Source organism: Phaseolus vulgaris, chromosome 2 (assembly GCF_051622355.1).
Source record: "Phaseolus vulgaris cultivar YP4 chromosome 2, ASM5162235v1, whole genome shotgun sequence".
Classification (NCBI taxonomy): domain Eukaryota; kingdom Viridiplantae; phylum Streptophyta; class Magnoliopsida; order Fabales; family Fabaceae; genus Phaseolus; species Phaseolus vulgaris.
Window position 1 is genome coordinate 45,857,311 of NC_143499.1, and position 27,102 is coordinate 45,884,412.

At 33.8% G+C, this 27,102-nt stretch overlaps 2 protein-coding genes across 2 annotated transcripts; both read right to left on the minus strand.

The window, feature by feature from the left end:
• Positions 1 to 287: 287 nt before the first annotated feature.
• LOC137809536 (fasciclin-like arabinogalactan protein 21) lies at positions 288 to 2,238 on the minus strand. Its single transcript, XM_068610643.2, has 2 exons — positions 994 to 2,238; positions 288 to 504 (listed from the first exon to the last, which is right to left on the minus strand). The coding sequence occupies exons 1-2, from the start codon at positions 2,236 to 2,238 to the stop codon at positions 424 to 426; spliced, it is 1,326 nt and encodes a 441-aa protein (XP_068466744.2). The 3' UTR covers positions 288 to 423.
• A 1,224-nt stretch (positions 2,239 to 3,462) lies between these two features.
• Positions 3,463 to 16,985, minus strand: LOC137812589 (protein MICRORCHIDIA 7). The gene is made up of 20 exons (XM_068614676.2): positions 16,229 to 16,985; positions 13,204 to 13,278; positions 13,027 to 13,061; positions 12,869 to 12,947; positions 10,786 to 10,878; positions 10,611 to 10,695; positions 9,201 to 9,276; positions 8,541 to 8,669; positions 8,294 to 8,392; positions 8,094 to 8,195; positions 7,219 to 7,383; positions 7,052 to 7,147; positions 6,195 to 6,246; positions 5,994 to 6,105; positions 5,817 to 5,890; positions 5,341 to 5,705; positions 4,603 to 4,697; positions 4,430 to 4,514; positions 3,990 to 4,112; positions 3,463 to 3,842 (listed from the first exon to the last, which is right to left on the minus strand). Exons 1-20 carry the CDS (start codon positions 16,668 to 16,670, stop codon positions 3,765 to 3,767), a joined length of 2,460 nt encoding a protein of 819 aa, XP_068470777.1. The 5' UTR covers positions 16,671 to 16,985; the 3' UTR covers positions 3,463 to 3,764.
• Positions 16,986 to 27,102: the final 10,117 nt, after the last annotated feature.

Below are 27,102 nucleotides of genomic sequence, written 5' to 3' on the forward strand. Positions count from 1 at the left end.
ATGTAGATAAAAAAAATAATTATAAGTTACAACTGAAAAAAACTTAGTCCTAACTGAAAAATAACCCGTGTAAAAAAAAGTGATATCTTTTTAGGTTAACATGGATTAAAGTTATTTCCTAATTGAAAAGGAAACATTTCCATAGATATACATAAAATTGGTGACCTATTCATTTCCATAGACATTCATAGAAATTTGAATATGAATAAAATGGTAGACGTGAAAGTATAGAAACGATTAACAGTATAAATGATGAAAGTGAAGACTTGTTTTCTTTGCATCCGTGTCTTGTTAAGCAGCTCTAATTGGATAGTTTTTTATGCCTCCTACAGGAGAAGCACACACGTCTTCATTGCAACCACTGGTTTTGGATTAAAAGAAAAACAACATAACCCTTTCTTTCATTTATATTGATCACGATGCCTACCCCTCTTCAGAAAATGCTCCAATGACAGTTTCTTGGTCTCTGTTCAACTCTTCAATCTCTTTTTCTGCTTCATCCAGCTGGTGTGGTGAAGAAAAGAAATAAGAAACTTGCAACTGAGTTTAAAGTAGGACAAAACAAATTGTACTGCTTCCATAAATTCAGAAACTACTATCATATTCACTGTCCTCAAATTTTGATCAATTCAGTAGTCTACATTTTCTTTATTTTTCATTCACTTTGGCCATGATCTTGATATGAAATGTGCTAATGAGATAATATATTAAGGATCGAAAAATGTCATATAGACTTCAAATCACATCTGTATAGTTTCCCTGGAACTCAAAACATCAAACAACAGCAGCTTAATTTTTCTTTCTTTAGGGAATATTTTCAAACAACAGCAAGAAAACAATTCTATATATAGAAAGCATTTTAATTAGACTCTTAGTCATCTTCACCATAAGATTTTAGAGGCAGTTTTTCTCAGTCAATTATACAATTAAAATCAATTCTAAAAATAGAGAATTTAGATCAAATTGAAATAAAGATGACGATGATGTGACTACCTTTAGCTTGGATCCTCGTATGTAATACTGCGAGGCTTTTCCACTCGATGCAGTATCTTCAAAATATACATTCTCATCATTTTTAGTTGACTTTTCAACCCTCAATATGTTTTGAGTTTTTCTCTTGGGTAAGAAATTACCACTGGCATCATCATCATCAGAGGATGAGTGTTCAAACGAACTTTGTATTCCAGCAAGCTCAGCCATCTTAAAAGCTTTAGAAATCCCATGAACCACGAACTTCTCCGAAGTGATCATGTCAGGTGCCACAATCTCAACACCGTTAACGAGCATGCACGGCGCCAAATCCAGTACCCCGTCAATTTCGAGAAGCTCATCAGGCACGAGCGTCTTCAAGAGAGTCCTAACCGGCAGAGAAGTGAGTTCTTCGTAACGAAGCCTCTGAGGAAGAATATGAAGCCTCACAGCTCTATCAAGCAAAGTCGAAGGGTTGGGGCCAAGCAACATGAAATCAGGAGGAGCAAAGATGGTAGCAAAACCCAAACTACCCCGATAATCTTTCTTTGTCCCTTCAAGAACTGAATGCAGTGCAACTGAGAATGAAGCGTACCCTTTTAAACGGAGCAAGTGAAGAATGCGGTTCCACTGAACGCCGTCCTTGGAAAGGGAGGCGTTGGAAGAACAAGTGGGGGAGCGAATGAAGAAATCCAAACCCCGTTGAAGAAGGTCTTGGGGGTGCAAGGGAGAGAAGGGTGCAAGAACGCCATGCACGGCGAGTTGGTCTCCGAGGAAAATGTTAGGGTTCGATATCAACACGTTGTTGATCTCGAGGGAGTTTCGTGCACGGTCGACCTTGGTGAGGGAAATGTTTTTGTGGCGAAGGAGGGTGGTGAGGCAGGTTCCTTGGGACATGTTGAGGAGATCGTGGAAGGAGAAGGGGTTGGAGGAGGTGGCGGCGGCGGTGTGATAGAGGAGGAGGGTTTTGAGGAACCAAAGAGGGTGTGAGGTGTTTCTGATGGCGGAGTCTTTGATGGCGAAGATGGTTGAGTTTTGGGGCGGTTTGAAGAATGAAGGGGAGTGGTGGAGAAGGTCTGCCATGAGAAGGAACCCTGCTCTTCGAAGAGCGTTGGAAGCATTGAGTGAGAGGTCATGGGGTATGGGTTTGGCTTCTTGGGTTGAGTTCTTGGAATCAGATGAATGAATTGCTGAGGATATGGCGATGATTCCAAGACCTACTGAGGCTGCAATGTACAGTGGGAACCAACACCAATGGGAATAAGCCATGCATACCACTGCAAGAAAGAATGTGGAGTGCTTCTTTTGGAGGGAGAATTCTCTTTCCCACAAACTACAATAAATATGATTTTTGTCAACAAAATTTATTAATCAATATAATATTGTTCCTATTTATATGTTGTTCCTTATTAATTTTTATTTTTCCATAAATATTAAAATTATTGTGATGTTCTGGTTGGGTGGAGTTCCTTATTTCTATATATTCTTGAGTAGATAAATAGCTAACGTTGGATTATCTTGTTTATTTCTATATTGATAACTGGTTATTATATAAGTAGATTATAATTTATTATCATAATTAATAACTATTAACTTTGTTTCCCGAAAAATATAAAGATATTTTCAAAATCTAAGGTAATTATTAACTTAACAAATACTTGAAAAGAAATTAAAGTTATCTTCTAGTTTATATTTTTTGAATTTTATCAAAAAGTTAAAGTTCTTGTACGAGTTGAATCAGCAAAATTCAATAGGAAAAGTTTTTTTTGTGTTCACTTCTTGTGTAGAAACCAACCACGTTCATATGATGTATTTCTACTTGATTTAATCTTCACAACTAAATTTGATGTATTGATCCGGTAGTTTTTACACCTAGTATTTTTGTAATTGGTTTTGAAGGAAGTTGGCATGCTTGAGCGTATTACATATTTTTGAGTGTATTGTATATGATTGATAGACACCTTTATTCTTACACGCCCCCTCTCTGAATTACTTGTGGAGTTTCACATTGAGCAGTGTAAAGAAACTATATTTCATCCCTAGTTCATGTTTAAAAATGCATCTGAGCTTCCATTGATTACTTCTGCACCCAAAATGTATTTAATCCTTAATTTTTCTTTACCGTAACACATTTCAATGTAAAAGCTAGGAATGAAATTAATATAAAACAACTAAACTATGTTCTACAGTTTTCAGAATTAGTTATGTTAAAATAATTTTTACTCGATTTTAATACAAGCAGACCCAACTGTTCCACATCATACAACAATGTTTAACAACAATCTTCGTACAATAATCAACTTCCTCTACCCGCCTACCCGCCTAGGGAAAAGAAATTCCATTACGCACGAGTCCTTTAGTGCTGTGAACGGTTAGGGTTGGATTTAAACAACAGTTCAGAATTGAAGGGAACAGATTTGAATGATGTAGGCATGGTCAATTTAGCAAAAGTGTTGCAACTAGCAAGTGCCTCAATTAAAAATCCAACCGGTATTTGAGAACAACGATGCTTAAAAAGACATTTGAATAGGTACATAAAACTGCTTCAAATGCCATGGTAAAGAACATTGTTCAATTAGTCTCCAATTCATTCCTCCGTACTGGACAGAAATTTGAATATGAATGAAGTGCTACGTGAAACTATACAAACAATTAACAGAATCATCCTAACATCCTAAGTTAGAAGCTTCCTATAAATGATAAAAAATGCATAGCAAAAACACATTGGCTCCCAGCGCCAAGTAGATACAACACTCAATACCACAGAAAAAGCAATAGCAAGGCCATCATTATCGTTATAGTCTGCCACTTGTAGACTTCCTTTCAAGTATCCGTATCTTGTCAAGCAGCTCTTGGATAGTATTTGATGCGTCCTACAGGACCAAAAAACAGTTAATGTAATTGCAACTTGCTTTGGATTAAAATAAAAGAAAAAGAGCATAACACCCTTTCTTTCATTTTTATATATATTCAGGGAAGAGAGGGAGGGGGACTAGCAGAGCATTAGGTAAGAATAAAACCTGAAGCTTCTTTCTTAGATTTTTCTCTTCCAGATCACGTCTATCCCTCTCTTCAGAGAATACATCAATGAGAGTTTCTTGATCGTTGTTCAACTCTTCAATCTTTTTTTCTGCCTCATTTAGCTGACGGAGAAATGAAATAAGATATTTGCAACTGAGTTCAAACAAGGACAAAAGTAGTTTTACGGGTTGTACAAATTCATCAAGTATCATATTTTATGTCCTCAAATTTGGATCAATCAATTGAATCCACGACTTTTCTTTTTTATTTCGTTTCAGCATGACATGTGCAAATGAGATATTTCCAACAGAAAAAAGGTTAACACAAATAATCCTTGATATAAAGTAAAAATCCTAAACAAATAATAGAAACTAGCAAACCAATCTACATCATTAAATTACACCAAATATTAAGCTGTAAAGTAGATCATGGTCCAAACCTGAGTTTCGAGAGATTTACACTTGTCTTTCTCACACTGCAAAGCTTGAGACACTTTCAAAATTTCCTCTTCCTTCCGCTGTGAACTATAACAAAAACAAGGATAAGGCCCAATGAATTAAGTTCACTAAAGAAAGCAATATATGATGTGAATGTTCTAAAATTACAATATACCTTTCCTTCAACTCACGGTTCTCTTTTTTCAATTGCTCGAGTGTCAGTAAACCATTGTCAGATAGTGGTTGCTCGCCATCATTCACATCTTTTCCCTGCACTCAAACATCAACTCTTCTTTAAGAGACATTTTCAGACAAAAGAACTTTTAGTTAAAAAGCATTTTAGACTCCTAGTCATCTTCACCATAACTCCGTTACAGATAAACTTTTTCTCGATTAAATTTTACAAAAAACTCATTTTGGAACATCGATAGTAAACAAATAACTAAATTCGGCAGATTGAATTATATGCCATGATTATTGTTTAATGAATTCTTGCAACACAATAATAAAATTTCAACTTATTGGCAATTTGGCACCATAATAACCTGGCTAATTGGCACCAGTTAGAGGCATGTCATACAATATTTTTAATCTACTAAAAATTATTAAACACCGTGGCTTTTACTAGACAGTTGGCATGGTACCTATGACCTCCGATACTCCCTCAAAAATAAGACAAGCTTTGTTTGCTTTGGACATTTACATATTCTAAATTTTTCTATCTTTCTTCATTCTTCATTCCTAGCTACTGATAAAAGGTTGTACAGCCCATTCAGTGTAAAAGCAATAAATTTTTAATTCCATCCTTTCTAAGCCTTAGATGTTAACAATTCAAGTTCTAATGCCCGGATATATACTAGCTGAAAAAAGGAGAATGAAAACAAAGAGAAATAAAGGCGATGATATGCACTACCTTTAGCTTGGAAGCGGATGCCCGTGTGTAGTGTGAGGTTTTTCTATTTGATGTAGTGTCTCCATTCTCAAATGACTTCTCAGCAGCAGTAGATGTCTTCTTAATTGTTCTCTTAGGCAAGACTTCATCACTGACATCATTGTCAGAGGATGATTGTTCAGATGAACTTTGTATTATATATTTAGGAGGAGAGACAGGAGATTGGCCGTTAATAAATCCACTATCTTTTTCTGTTTGTATTTGCATACGTTTCTGATTCGATTGTGAATGCAATTTGTCTGATGTCAATGGTGTCACCATGCTGTCCATGGTAGAATGTTTCCTTTTTGATTGTGATGGTTCTGGAACATATTCAGGAGATGTGTCTACAAAACAAGATCCATTTGTAGAATACCATATGGTCATCCACAATATAATTTCAATCACTGAGCAAGCAGCATAGTATGAAACAACAACAGCAAGGCCTCTAATCATACCTTTATCACCAGAATCTCTGATTTGTATTTTATTTCGATTGGAAGCATAACCAATTTTATGGCAGTTAGTGCTCCTAAATAAAATAGAAAATAACAAATAATTAAAATATAAATAATTCTTATTATTCACTTCACAAGCCATTATCATGAATAGTCCAATGAAGAATAAACAATTACCAGTATTTTTTCTGCATTTGTATCAATTTAGACTCCAGTCTTGATAAAACTAATGTACGCTCAAAGCCTTGTTTATCATGAGCAGGTTCAACAAAATTGGCTTCCAAGACACCTGCAAATAGAAAAGAACCTTATGTTAAATGAATACACTAGACTTGATAAAGGGACCTCAGAACTCAATGAGCATAGAAAGGGCTCCACCAATGACCCCACGTCCTCCACTTCCAGCTGGATTCCAGATCCTCCAGAAAGGCTGACAATCAAGAAAACAATCTGTAAGAATTGAGACAATGCTTTTGGATCCTAAAAACAAATAGAAAACTCCACCAAGTGGCAAAGTCCATATTTATTGTTTTATCATGGAACCATTTATGACTGTTAGAAAGGATATCTAAAGTTCTTCACTTGATATGCAAGTTCCACAGACAATAACTTCATTTAATTTAATTCAAAACAAACAAGACTGTTTTCAGAATAATACCCAACAGACGCATCAAATTATTAAACCTAACGGCCTGGGGATAAATTGCAAACTTTCTGCTTTCTTCAAGACTATAATATTTCTTGGCTACTATTGCTATTATAGCTTAGTGTTGGCTATTCTCATTACTGGCTACTAAATTAGCAGGCAGTTATAAATGGCTCCTTTTAGCTTGCGCAGCTTCTGAAGCTATGCATAGCACATGTAACCGAACACGTTTTGTATGTTAATATCAGAATCAACAACACATTCTAATTTCTCTGAAATTCTCTAATAATTTCTAAGAATTAAATAAGGAAAACAAAAGGGTGACATTAGGCAAATAAATAATAGCAATTATAAAGGTTCTACTGATTGTGTTTTTAACTAGCACGCAAAAAACAGAAAGTATACTTCAAATGACCAACTTAAAAATCTTGCAGATTGAAATCAACAAACCCAGGTTAACAACTGAAAGATATTCTTCATTATCTCAAAATCACTATGCCCATGGAAACTTTAAAAGGGAGAAAGAGGGATGAGCATCACATATGACATTCGGATGCTTATATCACTTGTTAATCATAACAAACCCTACCTTAATGAGTCGATTCTTATGATAAACATTAAAACCCGAAACATCAACATGGTGAACTGCATCCTTGACAAATCCAATAGTAACAACAGCAACCATCTGTCACAAGATCTAGATGAAATCACATTTCTGCAGAAGTTGGGAATATCAAACACAAAGACAATCATTACATATGAGTCCTTTGGAAGAAGCCCATCAACTCCAGCTTGAGGCCTGTAGGTCACCTCCTGAGACATCATCATATCATTCACAATGTTGTGATGTAAAATATCTTCCCCGCGAAGAATAATTCGGAAGCCAGAAGGAAGTCTCAGATATAAAATTGAAGCATAACTCTGGATACGAAACAACATAAAAAGTATGATGATAAATACAAATCATAAATCAGATGCATGTCTATACTAAATATAGAACAGAACTAAGGTCTTCAGAGGCTAATAGATGGCAGAAAAAAGGAGGGGATGTGGAAATAGGAGGGAACAGCAAAAGTGATTTCGTTTGTATACATGAAATACGCAGGAAAGAAATAAAAAGCAGTGGTCCCACTCAAATTCATTTCCATGCAAAAATTGTGAGAAATGGAGCAGAAATGCACAGCAGTTTACATTTTGTTCCTTATTAACCTAGCTCATATTCGGTTACTGCAACTTATAATCAATTTTGTATGAAGGCATAAACAGAGGCCAAATGCAATATAATTGGCTGAGCAAGTGGCCTTACAGAATATAAATGAACAATTTTTATATGAAAAAGTTTATTATCTGGCAATCTTTTATTTTATTTCTTATTTCTCTCTTTCCTTTTACTCCTAAACCAGACACTTTATTTCCACTTTATTTCTCAATTATTCTCATTCACTATTTCTGTCTTCCTTATTTCCATCAACACTATTTCTCACTAATTTCTTTCCTTCTATTCTACCAAATACACCCTAAATTACCTATAAATATTACACACAGTGGAACAGGAATACCATGCAGAAAGCAGCTAAATATTCTTTCTTTCTACACAAATATTAGTAGTAATAATAATCATCTTGATTTACCCTTAGTGAATGCCGATAGGTCAAAAAATGTCGAGAATTGGGAAACTCTTTAGCCATCTGTATGTTTTTCTCATCTCGATTAACACCTCTTATTTGGATATCCTGACACAAAACCATAAACGTATCAAAATTTGTATGAAATTTGCTATAGAAAGAATTTTTCTTGAGGGAGGATGATGATTTTCAGTTATCAAGCATACATGTGGATCAGCATCGAAATCAAGTTCCAGTTGACCTTGGTCATCCTCCCAGAGATTGTATATAATTACTCGTGTACCATGATCTTTCACCAAGTTGAACTAAAAATTAAGACAATAACAGCTTATCAACAATACAGATATATAACCATACTCATGGAATTAGAATATTAGCCCCAAGAAGAGCACATGCTACGTAAGAAAAGAAAAATATCAGATTAATTACTCTCTTCAAACAATAAGGGAGTACCTGACGAAGAAGATCAGCCTCATCAGAAAATGGTGACCACTGTACCATTGTTTCAACATTTTTGTTCCAATCATCCAGAGAAGTTCGTATTATCTTATCCCATTTCTGTCCTCTTCTTTCATAGTCCAACTTTAGTTGCAGTAATCAACAGTTAGATGCATAATTAAGAGAACATATTCAAATAATCAAATTAAATAATCCATCCAGTCCACAACACCCCGACCCTATCCCATGCCTTGCAATCCATGAATTATGTTTTCAAAACCCCAACTCATCCCTAAATGTCTAATTTCAGTCCACAAACATACTGACGCATCCCATGCTTTGCAATTGCAATCCATGAATAATGTTTTCAAAACCCAGTAGTCCTCACAGCAGAAAATTCAGATAACTATTGCAAGATTGAGCCAATAATGATAGAGGTTTAAGATGCAATGTTTATTGAGACTATGGGAACGCAGCCATGTTCAAGCAGTCAAATTACACTCTATCAGAGAATTCCAATATATAGTATAAACTCCTATTATATAACACCACGAAAGAGGCTTTTGTGGCTCATACAAGAATATGTTGAACAAAAATCAATATAAATATTTTAGTTTCACTCCTAATAATAATATATACTCAGAAAAACTAAAATCAACAAGGAAAAGAAATTACCATGGGTACTACAATGTCTTCCTTTCCCGTACTCCTCAAAAATGTATAAGACAGCAAACCTATGCTTTGACTAGAGCTAATAAAAAATTCAAATCATCCAATTAGATATATAAGCATGTCATGAAAAACAATAAAGTTATATGAACAATAATTATAATAGTTTTATTATTATCATTTAGTTGATTCTATTATATGTTATGTATGTCTTGCATAAACAAAAAAAAGTTGTTGGACTTAAAATGAGGCACAACAATCCAAAATTACGAGAGGAGGAAAAAAAACTAAAATCCTAATATGACCTGATCCACAATATATGAAATGGACAATAGAAAGGAAATGAGAGAGTAGTTGAGGTCGCAGAGGCTGTCCAGGACAAAACAAAGGATAACATCGCTGCACAACAGAGCTGAGAAAACACCAACAAGGATATTTTCATGCAATAGGAGAGCACAATGTCAACACCCAAAACAGAGAGAAGCTTACAAGAGAGAACCAGTGAACCATGAAATTGTCACCTAGATGCATAGTACATAAACTGTGACCCAGAAACAAACAAATGAAGTGTATTTTTTTCTAGTGCCAAATTGAGCTCACTACATTCCACGGCTATTAGTAAATTAGGTAAAAGGTAATAATACACCAAATGAACTCGTTCCTGCGGGTATTGTATGAGCCTGTCCCAATTTGGACAAGAATCTCCGCATTGACTGGATACGGGGTATAGATATAGGTATAAGTATGGGTAATACCCGATTTTTAAATTGGTATGGGGACGGGAATGGGTATGTACATATTCACCTTGTCCTCGCCCCCATCCCCGTCTCAATACTCATCCTTATCCTTATACTTATCCTTGTTTTAAATTACTAAAACACTTTCAAATTATTAGGTAAACTAAAAAAATTATATTAATTTTTCTTTTCTATAACTATTTGACATTTATCTAATTGTTATTTGATACTCTCATTTGATATTTATACAATTATAATTTCTTTTTTTATATTTGATATAAGAGAAAAGAAAAGGTTATTATCCTTTTGACATTAAATACTTGATAATATCATATTTCCTTTGTTGTCATATTTACTTCTATAAGAAAATTGTTTAATTAATATTTGGAACAGTGAGGGGGCGGATACAGGAGCGGGTACGAGTCCCGTTCCCAAAGATAAAAAATCCATACTCGTTGAATATGGAGATGAGAATGAATTTTTACTTTGGAAATGGGGATGGAATAGTCAAACCCACACTCGCCCCATTGCCATCCCTATGCATAAGAAAACAAGCATTATAAATCCAACAAATACTAAATCATAACTAGATTGCCTCACAGTAAGTTCCCCCTATATGCAGAAGATGTTTCAAACTAGGAAAGAAATTTGAGTGAAGCAAGAAGAGAGTCAAACAAACCTTGTCCCATCTTTCTCTGGATAACGGGAGAATACAATTACATCAGCCCCTAGCCTCATGGTACTTGTTTTAAAGCCATTTCCATCTATCACATGAACACAAAAGATAAGTAAGCATACATTTTTTACTAGAATATTCTGTAAGACTTATATTCTACCCTAGAGTAAAGGTTTACATTGTCCAATTGTGTTTGCCAATTTGCTTTTCACAGAATACCCCAGTGACATGCATTGACGCATTTTATCAGGATCCATCCCACCACCATTATCTGGAATAAAATTCAAGATCAAACATTTAGATTTTTGACATCAAAAAGAAAACAAGAATGGTAAAAAGAAGAGAAAGCATATAGCACTTCTATTGTGATTCTATTAATAGGACAAAATAAAATTTCTAAACCTTTTTCACGTATTCTTCTCATGTCAAATAATAAATTTTACTTTTCAGTGGAGATGGGAAAATGGGTTTATGTTATCTCTTGACAGTTTAACACATTTGGTAGCATCAAATTAACTTATTTTCATTTTCTCTTGTATTTACAGTAACCCATCAGAACTTTTTTTTTTTTGTGAACTTCTTGATATCAATGCACTAAGGACCAATTTGGAGTGGTTTTTGGTTGAAAGTTTGAAAATTTAAAAGAACTACAATATTTTAATTTTTAAATATTTTTAATTTCAAATTTTGAAATAAACTCCATTTGAAAACTACCTATCATGTCAAATTAGTTTAAAGGTGTTTTGTGTGTGGTGGTGGTCAAGGTTGTCAAACTCAAGTTAACTCTTTAAACTCTAACAGTTCACTATCCTAGGCAGTGGAAACGACTTAAATCTCTATCCAACTCTTTAAACTCGTGTAAACTTCCTAGCCAAGAAGCGAGTCAACATTTTTAAATCAATGTCTTAAAAAGTGGATTAAAATTTAACTTAATCATACAAAACTTATATATAAGATAAGATTAGCACTCACTTATTTACCTTATTTTTGCTATATTTATAGACAATATGGGATCTCCAACACACCATTTTTACACTAAGGAATTGAACATCTTGAATATGGAACTAAATATTTATTGGTGGTCCAGCAGGTGGCAAAATAGGACTAACAAACTTTACTACGATAGGTTCTTAAACCCTCTTAAAAAGTGGAGTAAAACCTAATTCAACACTACAAACCCCGCTTGTAAAATAAGGTTTGCTACTTCTCTTTATTATGAAGTTGAACTATTGTTGTGCTAAACATATTATGTTATCTATTTGTGTCATAATAAAAATTTTACTATTATTTTTTATATTAGTAAACTCTTACAAGTCTATTAATCGAGCATACAAAATTTCTTGAGTTCAAGTAGACTTCAAGTTTGACAACCATGTTGGTGACAATGGTAGTGGCAAAGATAGCAGGGGTGATGTCAATGTCAATGATGGGAAGGACCAGTATCAAATGTAATGAGTGTGTTGGCTTAAAACCATAAACCAAATTCACAAATATTTTGTTCTTGATTTTGAAAATGAAAATAAAAGTGTTTTGAAACTAGATAATCATTTCATCTCCATTTTAGCCAAATCATTTTGTTTTGAAAATCAAAAACTTGCAACCACCCTAAATGGGCCCTAAAGTATTAATGTTTCTAGTTTTGGACTTTCAAGGTATCGGTGATATATTTTATAGACTAATCAATGGTTATTAATTATGGTTATGGTTACATTTTAAAAGGCTTTTTTTTCTATTTTTTTATTTATTTGGTAGGTCAACCTTTGGGTCACCCTTTTATAACCTTTTTTTTAAGTTATAGTCAATTAAACCCAACCTAAACTTACCTAGGGTTGCTGGAAGTTTTTGAAAATGGGTTGAACTTATTTTGTCGAAATGTAAAAAGGTGCAGTGCTATTTGTTAGCTTGGATATCAACTTAAGGAAATAAACAGACTATTGATGAAATAGTGGTGGGCTTAAATATTTCAGGGAATACGAATGTATTTTCTAAATAACCAATTCAATTCTATCATGCACTTGTTTAAGACAAGTTGGGTAAAGTTATATGCAAGAATTTCTGAACAGAACAGAAATATAAATTAAGACTTGCTTTCTTCACTTCATGGAGGAAAAAAAGCCACATATTCTACGAAATCCTACAGGATATTCTTGCACACTCTACATCCTTCTGTTTTACTACCAAAATCAATCATCATAGCTAAGAATATGCTCCATTTTTTCCTTCCATATATATTTTAAGTAAACATTTTATGAATGAAATACCTTCAATCAGCAACATCCTGGAGCCATCTTTCTTATTTATAAGCATATCTACATTAACATATGTCGCCCCATTACAAACCTGAAGTCAAATTCAAGAAGTAAGGCAGGGCAATAATCACAAGTGGTGCTTTATTAAAAGGATGGGAAGCAACGCATACCTCATCCAATGAATTGTCCAGAAGCTCAGCAAAAGCTACAGAAACGTAAGATAACCAATCTAAGTAATGCTAAATAATAATAAACCTCCAAGGATAAGGGGAAGGAAAACAAAAATCCATTTGATATCACAAATAATTATTAATCAACGGTACAAATTTGCTCATTTCCCACTTTACCTCCAAGAGCCCATTTATGGCTTGTGGCATTAGAGTGTAAAAACTTGGGGTGAACTCTGACATGATCCATACCAACTGCAGATTTTAGAAGAAATATCATGTTACATTGTCAACAACACAGGCTGCCTCAGAGAACCTCAGGTTTGTGACAGCTAGACACACAAAAAAACCCAAAAAAGGGCATAAAAATATCTATAACAATGAATTTATTTATTGCATAACAAAGAAGGTTCAAAAAGGTTTTGTTGAACCTTGATCAATGAACGAATGACTAGCTCGCTAGAATGATCCTTGATCAATCAAGTCCCAACATATTAATCAAGAATAGGATATTAAATACTGAATAGCTATAGATATTGTCAACCTCATAAGCATGTAGAAGTGGATAGCATGATGACCACTATACCAAGATTATGCGTACAAAATAAATATTTGAAATACAAGTGCAAAATGCTCAAAAAATAAAAATAACAAAAAAATAAAGACCAAGTCTAGATACACAATCATCATCAATCTTAGTCATAATTAACAACTCAATAACAACATCAACAAGCATAAAGGACATGAAAAAAGAAAAAAGAAAAAAGTCCATATGCATTATAATTTAAAAAGTACAGACCTATGCAAACTAGGAAGAAACTGGGAACAATCATACGTGTGGAACAGAAGTCAGCTAACACCAGAGATGAGAAGCTAGGACTGACAGAAAAGGAATGGGTTTTGCCCACTAAATGCTTGGGCCCCTGAGAGGTTAGGTAGTCCTGAAACATGTTGAAAGAATACTAGGCTGAGAGGATAGGATGGGATGCTGAGTTTTTTAAACAGATGACACGATACTAACAAGGTAAGGTCGTTCAAAAACATGCTGAATAAATACTAAGCTGTGAGGATAAGATGGGGCTGGCTGCGTTTTCTTGCAGATGAATGGATTCTAACTCTCAAAACCCTCTCGTGCAAAAAAAGAAGATAAAAGTCAACAACAGATGTCATTTATTTTTTACTCTTTATTTGGAAAAAATGTATCAAGTGTAAAGACAAGTTGATGAAGACCTAGAGGCACAAGGACTACTAGTCAAGGAGTACAAGTGGCTGTAACAAGGTCAATAGCTAAAAGAAAAGAAGGGCAGATCATCAAGACCATCAAACTTCTCTTGAAAAAGTAGAGGATAATAATGGAGCTTGTAAACATTAGTATAGTTAGTAGTTACAACTTAGATTAGACAAATTATCATGTCCAGTTTAGTAGAAGTCTTATAGGTGAGGCCCAAGGAGCGAACACAAATCTTGCAAGTGTGAACACAATTGCTTATCAATGCAAGTAGGACTCATTAATGTAAACACCATTAATGTTCATCAATGATGCTCAATAATGAGGTGGGACTCAACTCACTGATAGCATCTGGGGATCCACTTTTTGAACCAAAACTTGCAAAGGAAGCTAGCCCCTTGTGATGGTTGAAGCCTATTTGGTATGGTGTGCTTAGGAAGTTTCCTCGACCCTTTGTTAGAAAACTCTAGTTAGTAGATAGGAATGGTTTAGTTAGTCAAAGCTTCTTCAATAAGTTTTTCTTTCTACACCATTTGTAGACAACTTTTGTTCAATTAAATTTTAGATAGCTTTGTTATTTTTTAGAAAGATTTTCTCTTCTTGTGTTTGAAACTTGCTCTTAGATTCTTATCTTTTTTAATTGCTTAATTCAAATGAGTAATCTTCACTTGCACTTATCATTCTCAATGAAGGTGATGTGTTCTACCTCTCTTATTCTCCTCCATGTTTTGATTTCTTTGAATTCTAGGCTGAATCATGGAGTTCTCCTTATTTCTCCACAGATGTTTTGTTGAGGCTTGAACTGATTGATGTTGTAAGATCCTTCCGAAGATGAGTGGGTTTTTCATCACAAGTTTTACAAAAGACATTATAAAATAATGGACTGTGTTACATAAGCCGTGTGATGGAGTAACTGCAATACCAAGAACTCCAACAGGCAAGGCTAAGGATTTTCCTATAAGGATATTGTTGAGATACTACACTGACTACAGATATGACCAAATTATAATATATAAATAGGTGTAAATCTCACAAGTCGTTTTGTGAGGTTGAGTTAGATTTAAAATTCACTTCATAAGATGATATCAGAGTTCGTCCTAACAAGATTTGTCATGTCACCCACTATAAAACCCTTCTTTGTTCCCAAGCTCGAGATGTTTAGTCCTCCGTGTAAGGAGACTCATTGGAGATCTCGCATCGACTAAATATAAAACCAAATTATAAAATATAAATGGATGCAAGTATCATTTTATAAATCGGTTTTGTAAGATTACATTAGACTTAAAGTTCACTTTATAAGATATACAGTTACCTCAGGATCCATTTTTAGCCCTTACCTATTTAATTTAGTATTGGATACCGGGACATTAGAAAAAAAACAATTGCATTTTTCTGTGGACGGTATAGTTTTGATTATCAAGGGAAGAGGTTAACTCTATACTTGGAACTTTGGACACATACTTTGGAACCAAGAGGTTTTCATAACTAGAGTAAAAGTAGGCAAAAACAATAAGTTAAATAGGAGTCAGTGTTACACCACAGGTTTCTAAATTTATATATTTGGGTTCGACACTACAAATGATGGGGAAATTTAGGAAATGTTATACTACCTCAGCAAACATACAAAAGGCATTCCAAGGATCTTTAATCATTGTTCGTGGTCAGATGCTTTCAGTTTAGAATAAACATAATTAGAAACTAGTGGAGAAACAGGCATTGTGTATCCGCATTGTATATCCTTACATAATTGGTGTGATTTTCTATTCAACAACTGTCAGGAGACGTTGAAATAGACTATCAATGTAATGGTTCGCAACGACAGTTAAAGAATAAAAAATTGAAAATCAAGTAAGAACATTCACTTTTTAAAGACCAAAAATCAAGAAAACAAAACATAAACAAAAATCCAGAACACAAATACTCTCACAACAAGTAACGTTTGTCATCTCATATAAGATAGACAAAAACAAAACGCACCTGTTGAAGAAGCAGAGCCACCGGAAGGAGCACCATCGTAATCCCCGGCCTTCCAGAACTGCTTGCTGCTATTCACTCCCGGTCTCATATACGCATTGGACCCCGATGCCGAATTAGAAGCCCACTCCGGCGCCGGCAAGGCCAGCAGAGGTTCCGGTGGAGACTCCGGCGCCGGAGGGAGAGGACTGAGGAAACCAGCAGGCAAAACCACTCCAGCGTCGCTGGTCTTTCGCTTCTTTGAAGACCTTCCTCCATCCCACAGGGTACTGGCGACTACACTGTCCAAATCAAGATCGTTCTCGGAATCGCTGTCGCTGCCGCTGCTGCTACTGCTAAGTTCGATGACCGGACCAGGAGGAGAAACCAAAACGGCACCGTTTCGCGACTTCCTCTCGGTCACAATTGGAGTCTCCAACACTTCCTCTTTTACGCAAACATCCATAAGGCTTTAACGGACGACGAAAAAATGGGAATTGGATAGATTTAGTTATAAGCAAAATATGAAGTATATAACAAGAAAGAATAATGAATTAAAGATTATCGTGGGAAGTTGAAAATTGAAGAAGAATATGGTGCAGAAAGGGTTGACGAGAATCGATGAGGCAAAAGGTGATTTGTTTCTCTCTCGTATGGAGTCGAGAAGACAAGGAGGGAGGAAATACGGAACTACGCGCTTGATCCCTCGGAATCGAGGAAAATCTGGTGCACCCACTCTCCAGTTTCTTTTTTTAAAATACCTGTTACAAAGTCACACCTCATAAATTTTATTTTATCTTATTTTATTTTAAAATGGATTAAATTAGATCTGTACAAAAATTATTAGTAAAGCCTAAGCCTTCCTTCTACTAGCAATTATGATGAATAAATTATATAAATACAAAAATTTAATGATATATTTAAAATACTTTATAATAAAATATATTATTTTGATAAAGACAAATAAATTAAAGGATTTTAGTAGAGTATTGGATTAGAATTTAAAATTATTTATTTGATGAGATTTGTGTTTTTCTTTGTTATATTTAAAATTATTTTTTATTAATATCGACTAAAGTTTATTTGTAGATGTTGATAAGAGTTATTTTGTTATTTAATTTGTTAAAATTATTTTTTATATTATTATTATTATTATTATTTTCTTAATTTTCACTAGTGCTTTCTTAATCATCAGAAAGTTTTTTTTGTTGATGTCTATCATTGTTATTTTTTCTATCATATGTAAATAATTTTTTTGTGTTTTTTTTAATGTTAAATGAAAAAAAAATCAATCAACATTAATTAAAATTGTTTAACAATGTCAATTTGAGATAATCAACATTAAGTTCAAACATCAATAATGTAAAAATAACAAACATCAGTTTAAATTACTGTCCACTAAACTAAAACCAGTTTCTGCTTCAAATATAAAAATCTTAACAAACTTTGACTAAAAAATAATATCAAGATTAGTGAAAAAAATATAAACAATATTAATATCTTTAAATTATTAATAGTTACTTGTTATTTAAAAAAAAAATTCAGTAATCAAAATTCTTTATCTAAATTAAAAAAAAATACTAAATTATAGTATTTCAGTGTGCAAATATACAATATAACATTCATCATTCTTCCTCCGGAATACCTAAGTGACTAGGGTTTGTGTTGCGGTTTAATAACTACAAATGATGTAGTAATTTGTACATGAAAATTCAAATTTATTTTCTCATTTTATATATATTCATAAATTGCTAATTAAGTAATTGATTAGTATAAATTTTATAATTTCTATGTAGAAAATAATTATTAAGTCTAACATTGACACGGTTTTGAAGATTAAGGAGTTTACTTATAATTTTTTCATATAAAATTAATAAATTATATAATTATAGATATGAAAAATAATTTAGTTAAAAATATTTAATGTAATAAAAACTACATGGTAAGAGGATACATTTTGTTGACATACACAGTACCAAAATCACTAAGTTTGCTTCTGTATTAGTATTTTTTTAAATATTTAAAAATTTGTTGTGTTTTATTTTTTATAAATATTATATTATAAATTTATAATAATTATAATTTATTAAATTAATATGTCAAAATAATTTATAAATATAAATTTAAATATATATTTCCATGTTAAAAAACATTAATTTACATTTTTATTATTTTGTAACAATAAACTCCTCTTACTTAATAAGAGAGAATCAAACAAAAATGAGTGTTTCTATTAATAAACTTTTTATTAACAAAATTATTTATTAAATTATAATAACAATCAAATATATTTATATTATTTAATTATGAAATATAATTTACCTATCAAAAGACTTTCTTAATTCTAATGTCATCCATAATTGTTTGAGTTTTATAAAATTACATTAAGAAAACTAATGTCATATATTTACATATAATTTATAATAAAAGATTTAATAAATAATAAAAATCTTATAAATATTGATATTTTTTTACAAAATTTATTATTATATATGATATTGAATTATGTCATATGTTGTTAGCGAAAATAAAACAATAAAATAGAATATATATTATTAAATTTCAACAATTAAAAAATTTATAAAATATATTTATGATATATATATATATATATATTATTACCGTAATGCTCTTTTTAATATAAAAGTTGGATAAAAAGATAGATAAAATTATAATAAACTTTTTATTTATTTAATATTTGAAATTACTATAATCGCTTATTTATATCCATAATCTATATGTAACTTTTTTTTTATCGATAATAAAAAATCAATAAATGTGAATCACTTTAAGGGTAGTTCAATCCGTATACAAAAAAATTCAAGTCAACTCACCTAACTGGACTTTGAGATCCAACCTAAAAGAACAAACTCCTGGAAAAAACATCAACAAATCATCCTCATACAGACTATAGGGTCAAGACACCAGTCAAAAAAGGAGAAAAGCATAGCATGAGACTTGACAGTGACCCACGATCAAGCCTTTAATTGAACCAAGACAAAAACTTCTGAAACGTCAGTCACGCCCCTATTAAAGATTGCATTGTTCCTGTGCTTCCACAACTCGCTTACCACTGTAATTCAAACCGCTCCCCATACATCGCCGGAAGCATTTATGAGTCTGAATTGAAAAAATTCAGCAAAGGAACATTGTGAGTCACAAACTGCACTCCAATCCATTCAAAGCAGTGACTCCAAACTAGTCAAGCAAATCTACACTCAAAAAACAAATGTCGAACTGTATAAGATACCGCCTCCCCATCCTTCCAAACCCAACTTTCCTCCTTATCCAAGTCAAAACTCAACCCTTGGATTACTTAGAAAATTTGGCACACCGAATAAATTCCTTTTCCAGACAAAATTCCAAACTCATACATCGTTATTCCAAACCCCCAATTCTGCCACCTTATAAGCTTTTGACAGACTCAAGGAATACAACCTCAGGAAAACATTCTTCAAAGCACCACAACCCTGCCAGTTATCCTCCCAGAAAGAGAATTCCTTCCCGGATCCTATCTTTCACTTAAAAGCATCTTCAAAATTCTGGCCCTAACCCTCCAAACCCCAAACCTTCTTCAAATATTTCCACCAAGGGAATCCTTTATATTCTTCCCAACCTCTCACAAACTTCTCCAACCCCCATACTTAGAAACAATAACCTCCTTCCACAAACCGCCCTTATTCGACCCCAATCGCCAAATCCATTTACCGAGTAATGCTAAGTTAAAGGTCCTCAAATCAATGATACCAAGACCACCGACCTCACGTGGCTCACAAACCTTTTTGCAAGAAGCTCAGACGACCTTTATTCCTTCAAACCCCCACCCCCATAAGAAATTTCTTTGAATACTTACTAGCTTGTTTGCCACCGCAATCGACATTTTGAATAAGGAGAGATAGAACAACGATATAGAGGAAAGTACCGACTTAATCAGACAGATCCTCCCGACCATTGACAAGAACTTACCTTTCCACCTACTCAATCTACTCTTTAGTCTATCAACCACTCCTCCCTATAACGCCTTTCTCTTATGACTCCCCCTACCGTCATACCCAAATAAACGAAAGGAGTCACCATCACTTCACAATTGAGGATCGTCGCAAATCGCTGGATTGTTAATTGATCAACCCCCAGGCCACCAAGCCTACTCTTCATAAAGTTCACCTGAAGCCCAAAAGAGAGTTCAAAGCAATTCAAAGCTACCTTTGTATTGAAGACGCTTTTACAATTAGCTTCACAAAAGAATAAAGCATCATCAGCATATTGTAACATATTTACTTTCACCTTATTCCTTTTGATTTCCAAACTGTCGATCAGATTCTTCTCAACAACCATCATGGAGATTCCCGCCAAGCCTTCAGCCACTAACAAGAACAAAAACGGGGTTAACGGATCACCCTGCCGAAGCCCCTTCTTATGAATGAATTCTTTAATCGGACTACCCTTAAGCCACTCAAAACGAATTGTTTACAATGCGACCAAGCTTCGATCCATTCCTTTGACACAAGTATTCTGTCAATCCTGCTCTTCACTAACCTATTTGGTTTATTCCAAGTAAACTTTTTGCCAATCAACGAAATATCAACCAATTCTGATTTTTCAATAAAGGCATTAAAACCCAAAATTTATCTACTAAAGTCGGCCATAGAAATCAAACTCCTCCTTTCCTCCCTACTTCTCATAAAATTAAAGTCCCCGATAACACACCATGCCTTCAATAACTGAGTCGACCTGTAAGCACCAATCTCCTCCCAAACCAACTTCTTCTCCTGTAACAAACCAAAGCAATAAACATTCACAATTGTAACCTGAACCCCCGTCCCTACCTTTCAGAACCCTTCAATGATAGAGAAATTCCTATCATTAAAAAATTTGGACATTTGGAAACAATTCTTTTTCCAAATCGTAATAATCCCACCAGCACTATTACTTGCTCCATTTTCAACCCAATCAACTTCATTAGACCCCACAGAAGACAAACACTTTCCTTGCTAAGCTTTGAGCACTTTGTCTCTTGTATACAGACCATATCCGCTTGCTCCTTACTGATCAAGTTTTTGAGGTAATTTCTTTTAATATTACCTCCTAACCCTCTTATATTCATACTAACTACTTTCATCATCAGAAATAGTGATCTCTCCCTTAACATTCCTCCACTTAGAATTGTCCCAATTTTCCACCGATTGGAGGCTACGGATAACCACGTCTTCCTGTCCAGAGAATGTATAGCTCATTTTCGTACCACTTTTCCAAATTTTAGCTGCCTCGAAAACTTCATTTTTCAACTTGTAAATTTTGTTGCAGTTTTCAATTGCACTGTCCGACCTAAAATTAGAAACTGCTCTCGGACCCGATTGCTGAAAAAGATAATCTACCTGAACCACCCTCACGTCGACCAAGTTACTTTCCTCGTACTGAAAATTCGCTAAAACTGACCCTTCCTCACTTAAACTCGTTACCTTACTAGAGTCTAATCGCAAAGAACGACCATCCCCGTTTGTCACTAGGACACCATCCAAATCATTAACCTTCGCCAGTCTCTCACTCGAACAAGCACAATCATTTTCCTTCAACATTGGGCTAACAACCCTTCCCTTCCCTTTCGTCATCGACACTTTCCAACTAACATCCACCCCTGCTACCTCCTCTAACGTCTCCAGGACTACCTCTTCCACCAAAGACACCCCAAATTGTGTGTTAAAACCACTCTGCTCCTTTTCCAAGCCTTGCATCAATATTATCCCTAAAAAACCATTTAGCACCACCGCACCTTGGCTCATACGACCAACTCCTCCCACCGGGATGACACGTCCATCGCCGCCCATAGGGCTCACGCAACCGACTCCGCTCACTGAGCACATGGTCCCTGCACCGTCACCCACTAGGCTCACGGTCCCTTGAACTCCCAACGCCAACGCACTAGATTGCTCTACTTCTACGAGAGTTGTTCCAGTCCCCACAAAAACTCTGGTTCTTTGTGCTCTAGAAAAACCAACGTGCCAATCATCTATATCAATTGTATTTTTCCTATTATAAAATTTGGTGAGGCAAGGAGCAAACACCTCATTAATGTCAGGGAACGCCTCATTAATAGGGTTGGTGAGATAAGGAGCAAGAACCTCATTAATGTCAGGGAGCACCTCATTAATGTCAGGGAGCACCTTATTAATAGGGTTGGTAAGGCAATGAGTGTTGCCTCATTAATGCTAGACACCACATTAATAGGGTTGGTAAGGCAATGATCGTGTGACTCATTAAGGCCAGACACCTCATTAATAGGGTTGGTAAGGCGCATCTCATTAATGTCAGGGTCCGCTTGTTCTCCCCCATAGTAAATGCACTACTCATTGCTTACACCTCCATGCACAACATTTACCACGCCTACCTTGTGTTGAACTAAGTGTGTTCAAGCTTTGAAGAATCCAAATTCTTTGAAGGATGATGAAAGGCTGGATGTGCTTGTTGTTGCTGAGTTGTCTTTATATAGGATCTGATTGAATTGTATATATCCATTCTTGATTGAATCCAAAGTATAAGCATTCTCAAACCTTTTAAAAGAAAAGTGTTTTTCAAACTAAGTGAAAAATAACCTGTTGTTTTGTCGAAACAACCGATTGTCTTATACTTAGGTGTTTAGAGTTTAGGGTTTAAAACAATGGATTTATTTATTATTATAGTCCAATAATCTATGATTAAGGCTATTGTGTGTGAATAAATATATGCTCATCACTTATACTTAGGTGTTTTTAGAAAGGTTGAAAACTATTTTTAAATGGTTGACTTGTTATCAAACCAAAAAAACTGATTGATTCGTAGAAACAACCGATTGTTTGTTCTGGGACCATAACAAAAAACTGTTTTGTGCTTTGACTGAGCATTGAATGATTTTCTAACTATTTACGCTCCAGTTTTTAATGTTTTGATCAATCTTTAAATGCAATTAATAGTTTGTTAAGATTATGCAACAAACAACTTTGTTTTAAATATAGAAAAACATATTTGAGTTTTTAACTGATTTGAGATTTTGAAAAGTTGAGAATGGCTTAGAGATTGCATTGATCAAAGAGTGTGAGATAGGATTTTCATCTTGTATTGATTTCAGATTTGTTCTATAACAAGTGTAATCCTTTGTACTTTGAAAGAAACTTTGTGTGTATTACTGAGAAGTGTTGTGTATTCTTGAGGGGATCAAGATCAACATTCTTAGTGGTGTTGTGCTGGACCAAAGGAAGTGTGTGTCTTGAGGAGATCAATGTCACTTCTTTGGTTGTGTTGTAAGTAATCTAGGGTTGATTGCTTAGTGGATTCCCCAGTGGTTTCTGGGAAGACTGGATGTAGCTCTGGGTTTAGAGTGAACCAGTATAAACCTTTATGTGCATTCTCTCTATCCTTAATCTCTTTAAATTCAGTTTTTATATTTGTGAGCTGGTATAAACAACCGATTGTTTTTCTGGTGTTGTGCTTATTTGCTTTGTGTTTTTGCAAACTGAATTCTGATTCAAGTGTTTCTCGAAGTAATTTCATTCTTGACTTAAAAGTTTGCGAAAACCCTTTTTAAACCATTCACCCCCTCTAGTTTAAAGTCATACATTCTAACACCTTGTTCACCTCCCAATTAACCATAATTGAATTCACAACATAATTAATGCCCCACTGAAGCCATCTCGCGCCTAGGGGATTTTCCTCTTGCACCACCAGATACTGAACTGACGCCTCCTTTCCTTCTCTAACACCATTGTCGACCTCTTAATCTAAACCCACAGAGTCCCAAAACTTCCTTCTATCTCCTTCCTCTTAAATGACGTCAGACACCGATACTAAGCAAGCTCCCCACTTACTAAAAAAAGCTTCTTAACGGGAAGTAAACCTCCTCTTCAAGAGACACCAAACAAGGTATCCTATTAATGTTCACCTCCTTCGTCACCTTTACCGAACCGCCCACCAGAACACAGACTCGGAACCGAGCATACTCCAACACTTCTCTTGCTAAAGTTGCTTGGTCCACTTTAACCATCTTCCAAACCAAAGCCCCAATACATTCAAAGTACTGTCTACTCCAAAGTTGCAGAGGAATTCCTCTACACCATACCCATGCATACCTCTCGTTAACTGCTAAGGAATCGTTCTAGGGGAGGATAGAATCAAACATACTTGCGAACCATTCCTTATTGTCGACAATAATCTTACCAATGAGACCATCTTCATCACAGGACAAAAGAACCTGCTTCTCCCCGAGGTATCTTAACCTAACGACACTAAAACCGCCCAAAATAAAACTTTCTTTAACCAACTGCATGTTGGGTACCTCTAAAAGACGACCCACGAAGCATATATCTAACCAGGAAGACAGCTCCACCTTGACGTTAAACCAAGAAGCATCCTCATTCGTAAAAGAACTACTCCCTTTCCCATTCGTCACCACTTGTGCAAACGTCACCACTTGTGCAAAGGAGAGCTTATGTTGCTCCTTCACCTTCGATCTTCAAGTATTGTGAGGATCCTCAACCTTCTTTAAAATTCGCCCTCTCTTTGACTCTTCGTTCCTACTAAATTTAGGTAAGTTCACCTGAAGTTTCCACGTCCCAATCCAAATAGCATCCAACTTCCTTTTTAGGGAATAAACGTCTAACACTGTGAAACCTGACAAAACCAAACCTACGATTCCTAGAGTTAAGTTTACTGAAAATGAACACATCCAAAACCCTTCCCCACTGCTGAAAGACCTTCCATAGATCCTTTTCAAAAAAATATCTGAAAAGTTTGTGAAAAAAAACGACGCCATCGTCCTCGTCGAAAAACAACACTCCCTTACTGGAAAAACTCACTCTCTCTTCTCTCTCCTCACAAGTTCTAAGATTCATAATCTACATGCAGTTTATAACAACGAATTATTTATTTGATTTACTCTTTCTTGTCACATCATCTCTCTCACTCTAAATCACCACTTTTTGCTTATTAAATGATATTTAGTTCCCAACCTCTCGTAATAATAATTAATAAAAAAAATCGCACTGTTTACTTATACAACAAGTTCACTCTTCAAAAGAAGACACAAATTTATGTATGATATAATAATACTTAGGCAAAAAAAATTGTAATGGTAAAATTTATTGAGGATATATCACAATTGTACATTGAAGAGCCAAAGTTAAAATTAGTAGTTAAACAAAACAATATACACAAATCAATAATGTAAATAATTATATTTTTTTTTAAGTATAGAGAGTATATATTATAACAGAATACATGATAAATATTTTTAACTTAAAAATTACACAATCTGGTTCTAGGAGAATAAATTAGTTAAGAAAGGAATTGATGACTTATATGAATATTTGATATGAATTATATGAATATTTTTTAAGAAATAAGTTAATATAACATAAAGGGTTTGTTTGATTAAAAAAAAAGTACTATTTATGTGAAGAAAAGTACATTGACATTTTTTTGATTCATTAATTTGAGTATATTAATGTGCACAAGAAAGAGGAATGAAGATATAAGCCTGAAAAGTGTGTTCGAAATCTATAATTATTTAGTCTCATTTTATCAATTACTAATCAAAACTTTCACTTTTATCTAAATTTGTTAAGTTTTTTATTAGTAAAAGACCATAAAATATCTTTAAAAAATCAATATTTTAATTAATACATATGAATTCATAACCAAACAAATTATTTTGGATTTCATTTGATACTGAATTTGTCTGAGATAGAAGGATATGATAAAATACAAAGTTAGAAAAAATTTAATTTTATTTAATATTTGGTGTGAATGAATACATATATATTAGGTTGTAAAGAGTGAGGAGAATAACATTAATCATCATCACCATCAAACATATCGTAATTAAGGTTCCAAAATCACATTGATTTAAGAGATTGATTATCCAATAAAATTAAATTATGAATTATTTTTTTTAAGTTACATCAATTATATATTATTAAGAATTAAATCAGCTATTTTGATTAAAGATTGTATTGTTCACAATTGTAAGTTTTCTAACATATTACCTCTTGTGTAATTATTTTCTCAGTATTTTTACATCATTTTTCTTCATTCTCAGATATTTTATCCATCACTTCCGAGTTAACTTATGTGTCTAGGATATCTAATTATATTTTTTATTAGATGATTGTTTGGATAGGGGTTTTTTTCCTAAATACTTATAGAAAAAAAATGAAATGAATTTTTTGGTAAACTAAAAATAGTTTATGTATAAATTAATTTGTAATACTTTTTGTACTGTCTAAATTATATAGTAATGTGATATCTTAATTGTATATAAATTCAATGTGAGATAATTGGAAAAAATGATAGTTTATCTTCATCTTTTAGTTACAGAGAGATAAGGAAAAACTAATGAGATATTTTGATTAATAAAATTTTTTTATTCAGGTTGTTTTTATTTCTTATATGCATAAAGATAAAAGATATGATTGTTATTATTTAAATATGTTGTGATATTATTTTAAAGATAAATGATATTATTATTATTATTATTATTATTATTATTATTATTATTATTTATATCTGTTGTGATATTGTTTTAAAAATAAAAGATATGGTTGTTATTATTTAAATTTGTTGTGATATTATTCTCGTGAAAAGTATTATTCTATGCAATACATGATAGTTTATGTTGTCACTAACTTGATCGTCGGATTATTGTCTAACAGGTGCAGTTCCCCTTATCTCAGGGTGATCTTAAAGCATCCCAAAGTTGTAATTATGAAGGATCACCTCGGAGGCAAGTAACATATAGTAACATGTAACACGTAGAAAGTAGAAAGTATAAGGTATCAGGTATCAGATAGCAGGTATCAGATAGCAGGTAACCGGTAGCAGGTAACAGATAACAGGTATCATGTATCAGGTATCAGATAGCAGGTAACAGA

What these genes read in the sequence shown, in the direction of transcription:
- LOC137812589 (XM_068614676.2), bottom strand. Translation starts at nt 16,670, where the DNA reads ATGGATGTTTGCGTAAAAGAGGAAGTGTTGGAGACTCCAATTGTGACC. An exon ending in GGCAAACACAATTGGACAAT is followed by an intron (nt 10,696 to 10,785) that starts GTAAACCTTTAC and finishes TTCATGTGATAG; the next exon opens with ATGGAAATGGCTTTAAAACA. An exon ending in CCTATCGGCATTCACTAAGG is followed by an intron (nt 7,384 to 8,093) that starts GTAAATCAAGAT and finishes TTTCGTATCCAG; the next exon opens with AGTTATGCTTCAATTTTATA.
- LOC137809536 (XM_068610643.2), bottom strand. Translation starts at nt 2,238, where the DNA reads ATGGCTTATTCCCATTGGTGTTGGTTCCCACTGTACATTGCAGCCTCA. An exon ending in TACGAGGATCCAAGCTAAAG is followed by an intron (nt 505 to 993) that starts GTAGTCACATCA and finishes TCACCACACCAG; the next exon opens with CTGGATGAAGCAGAAAAAGA.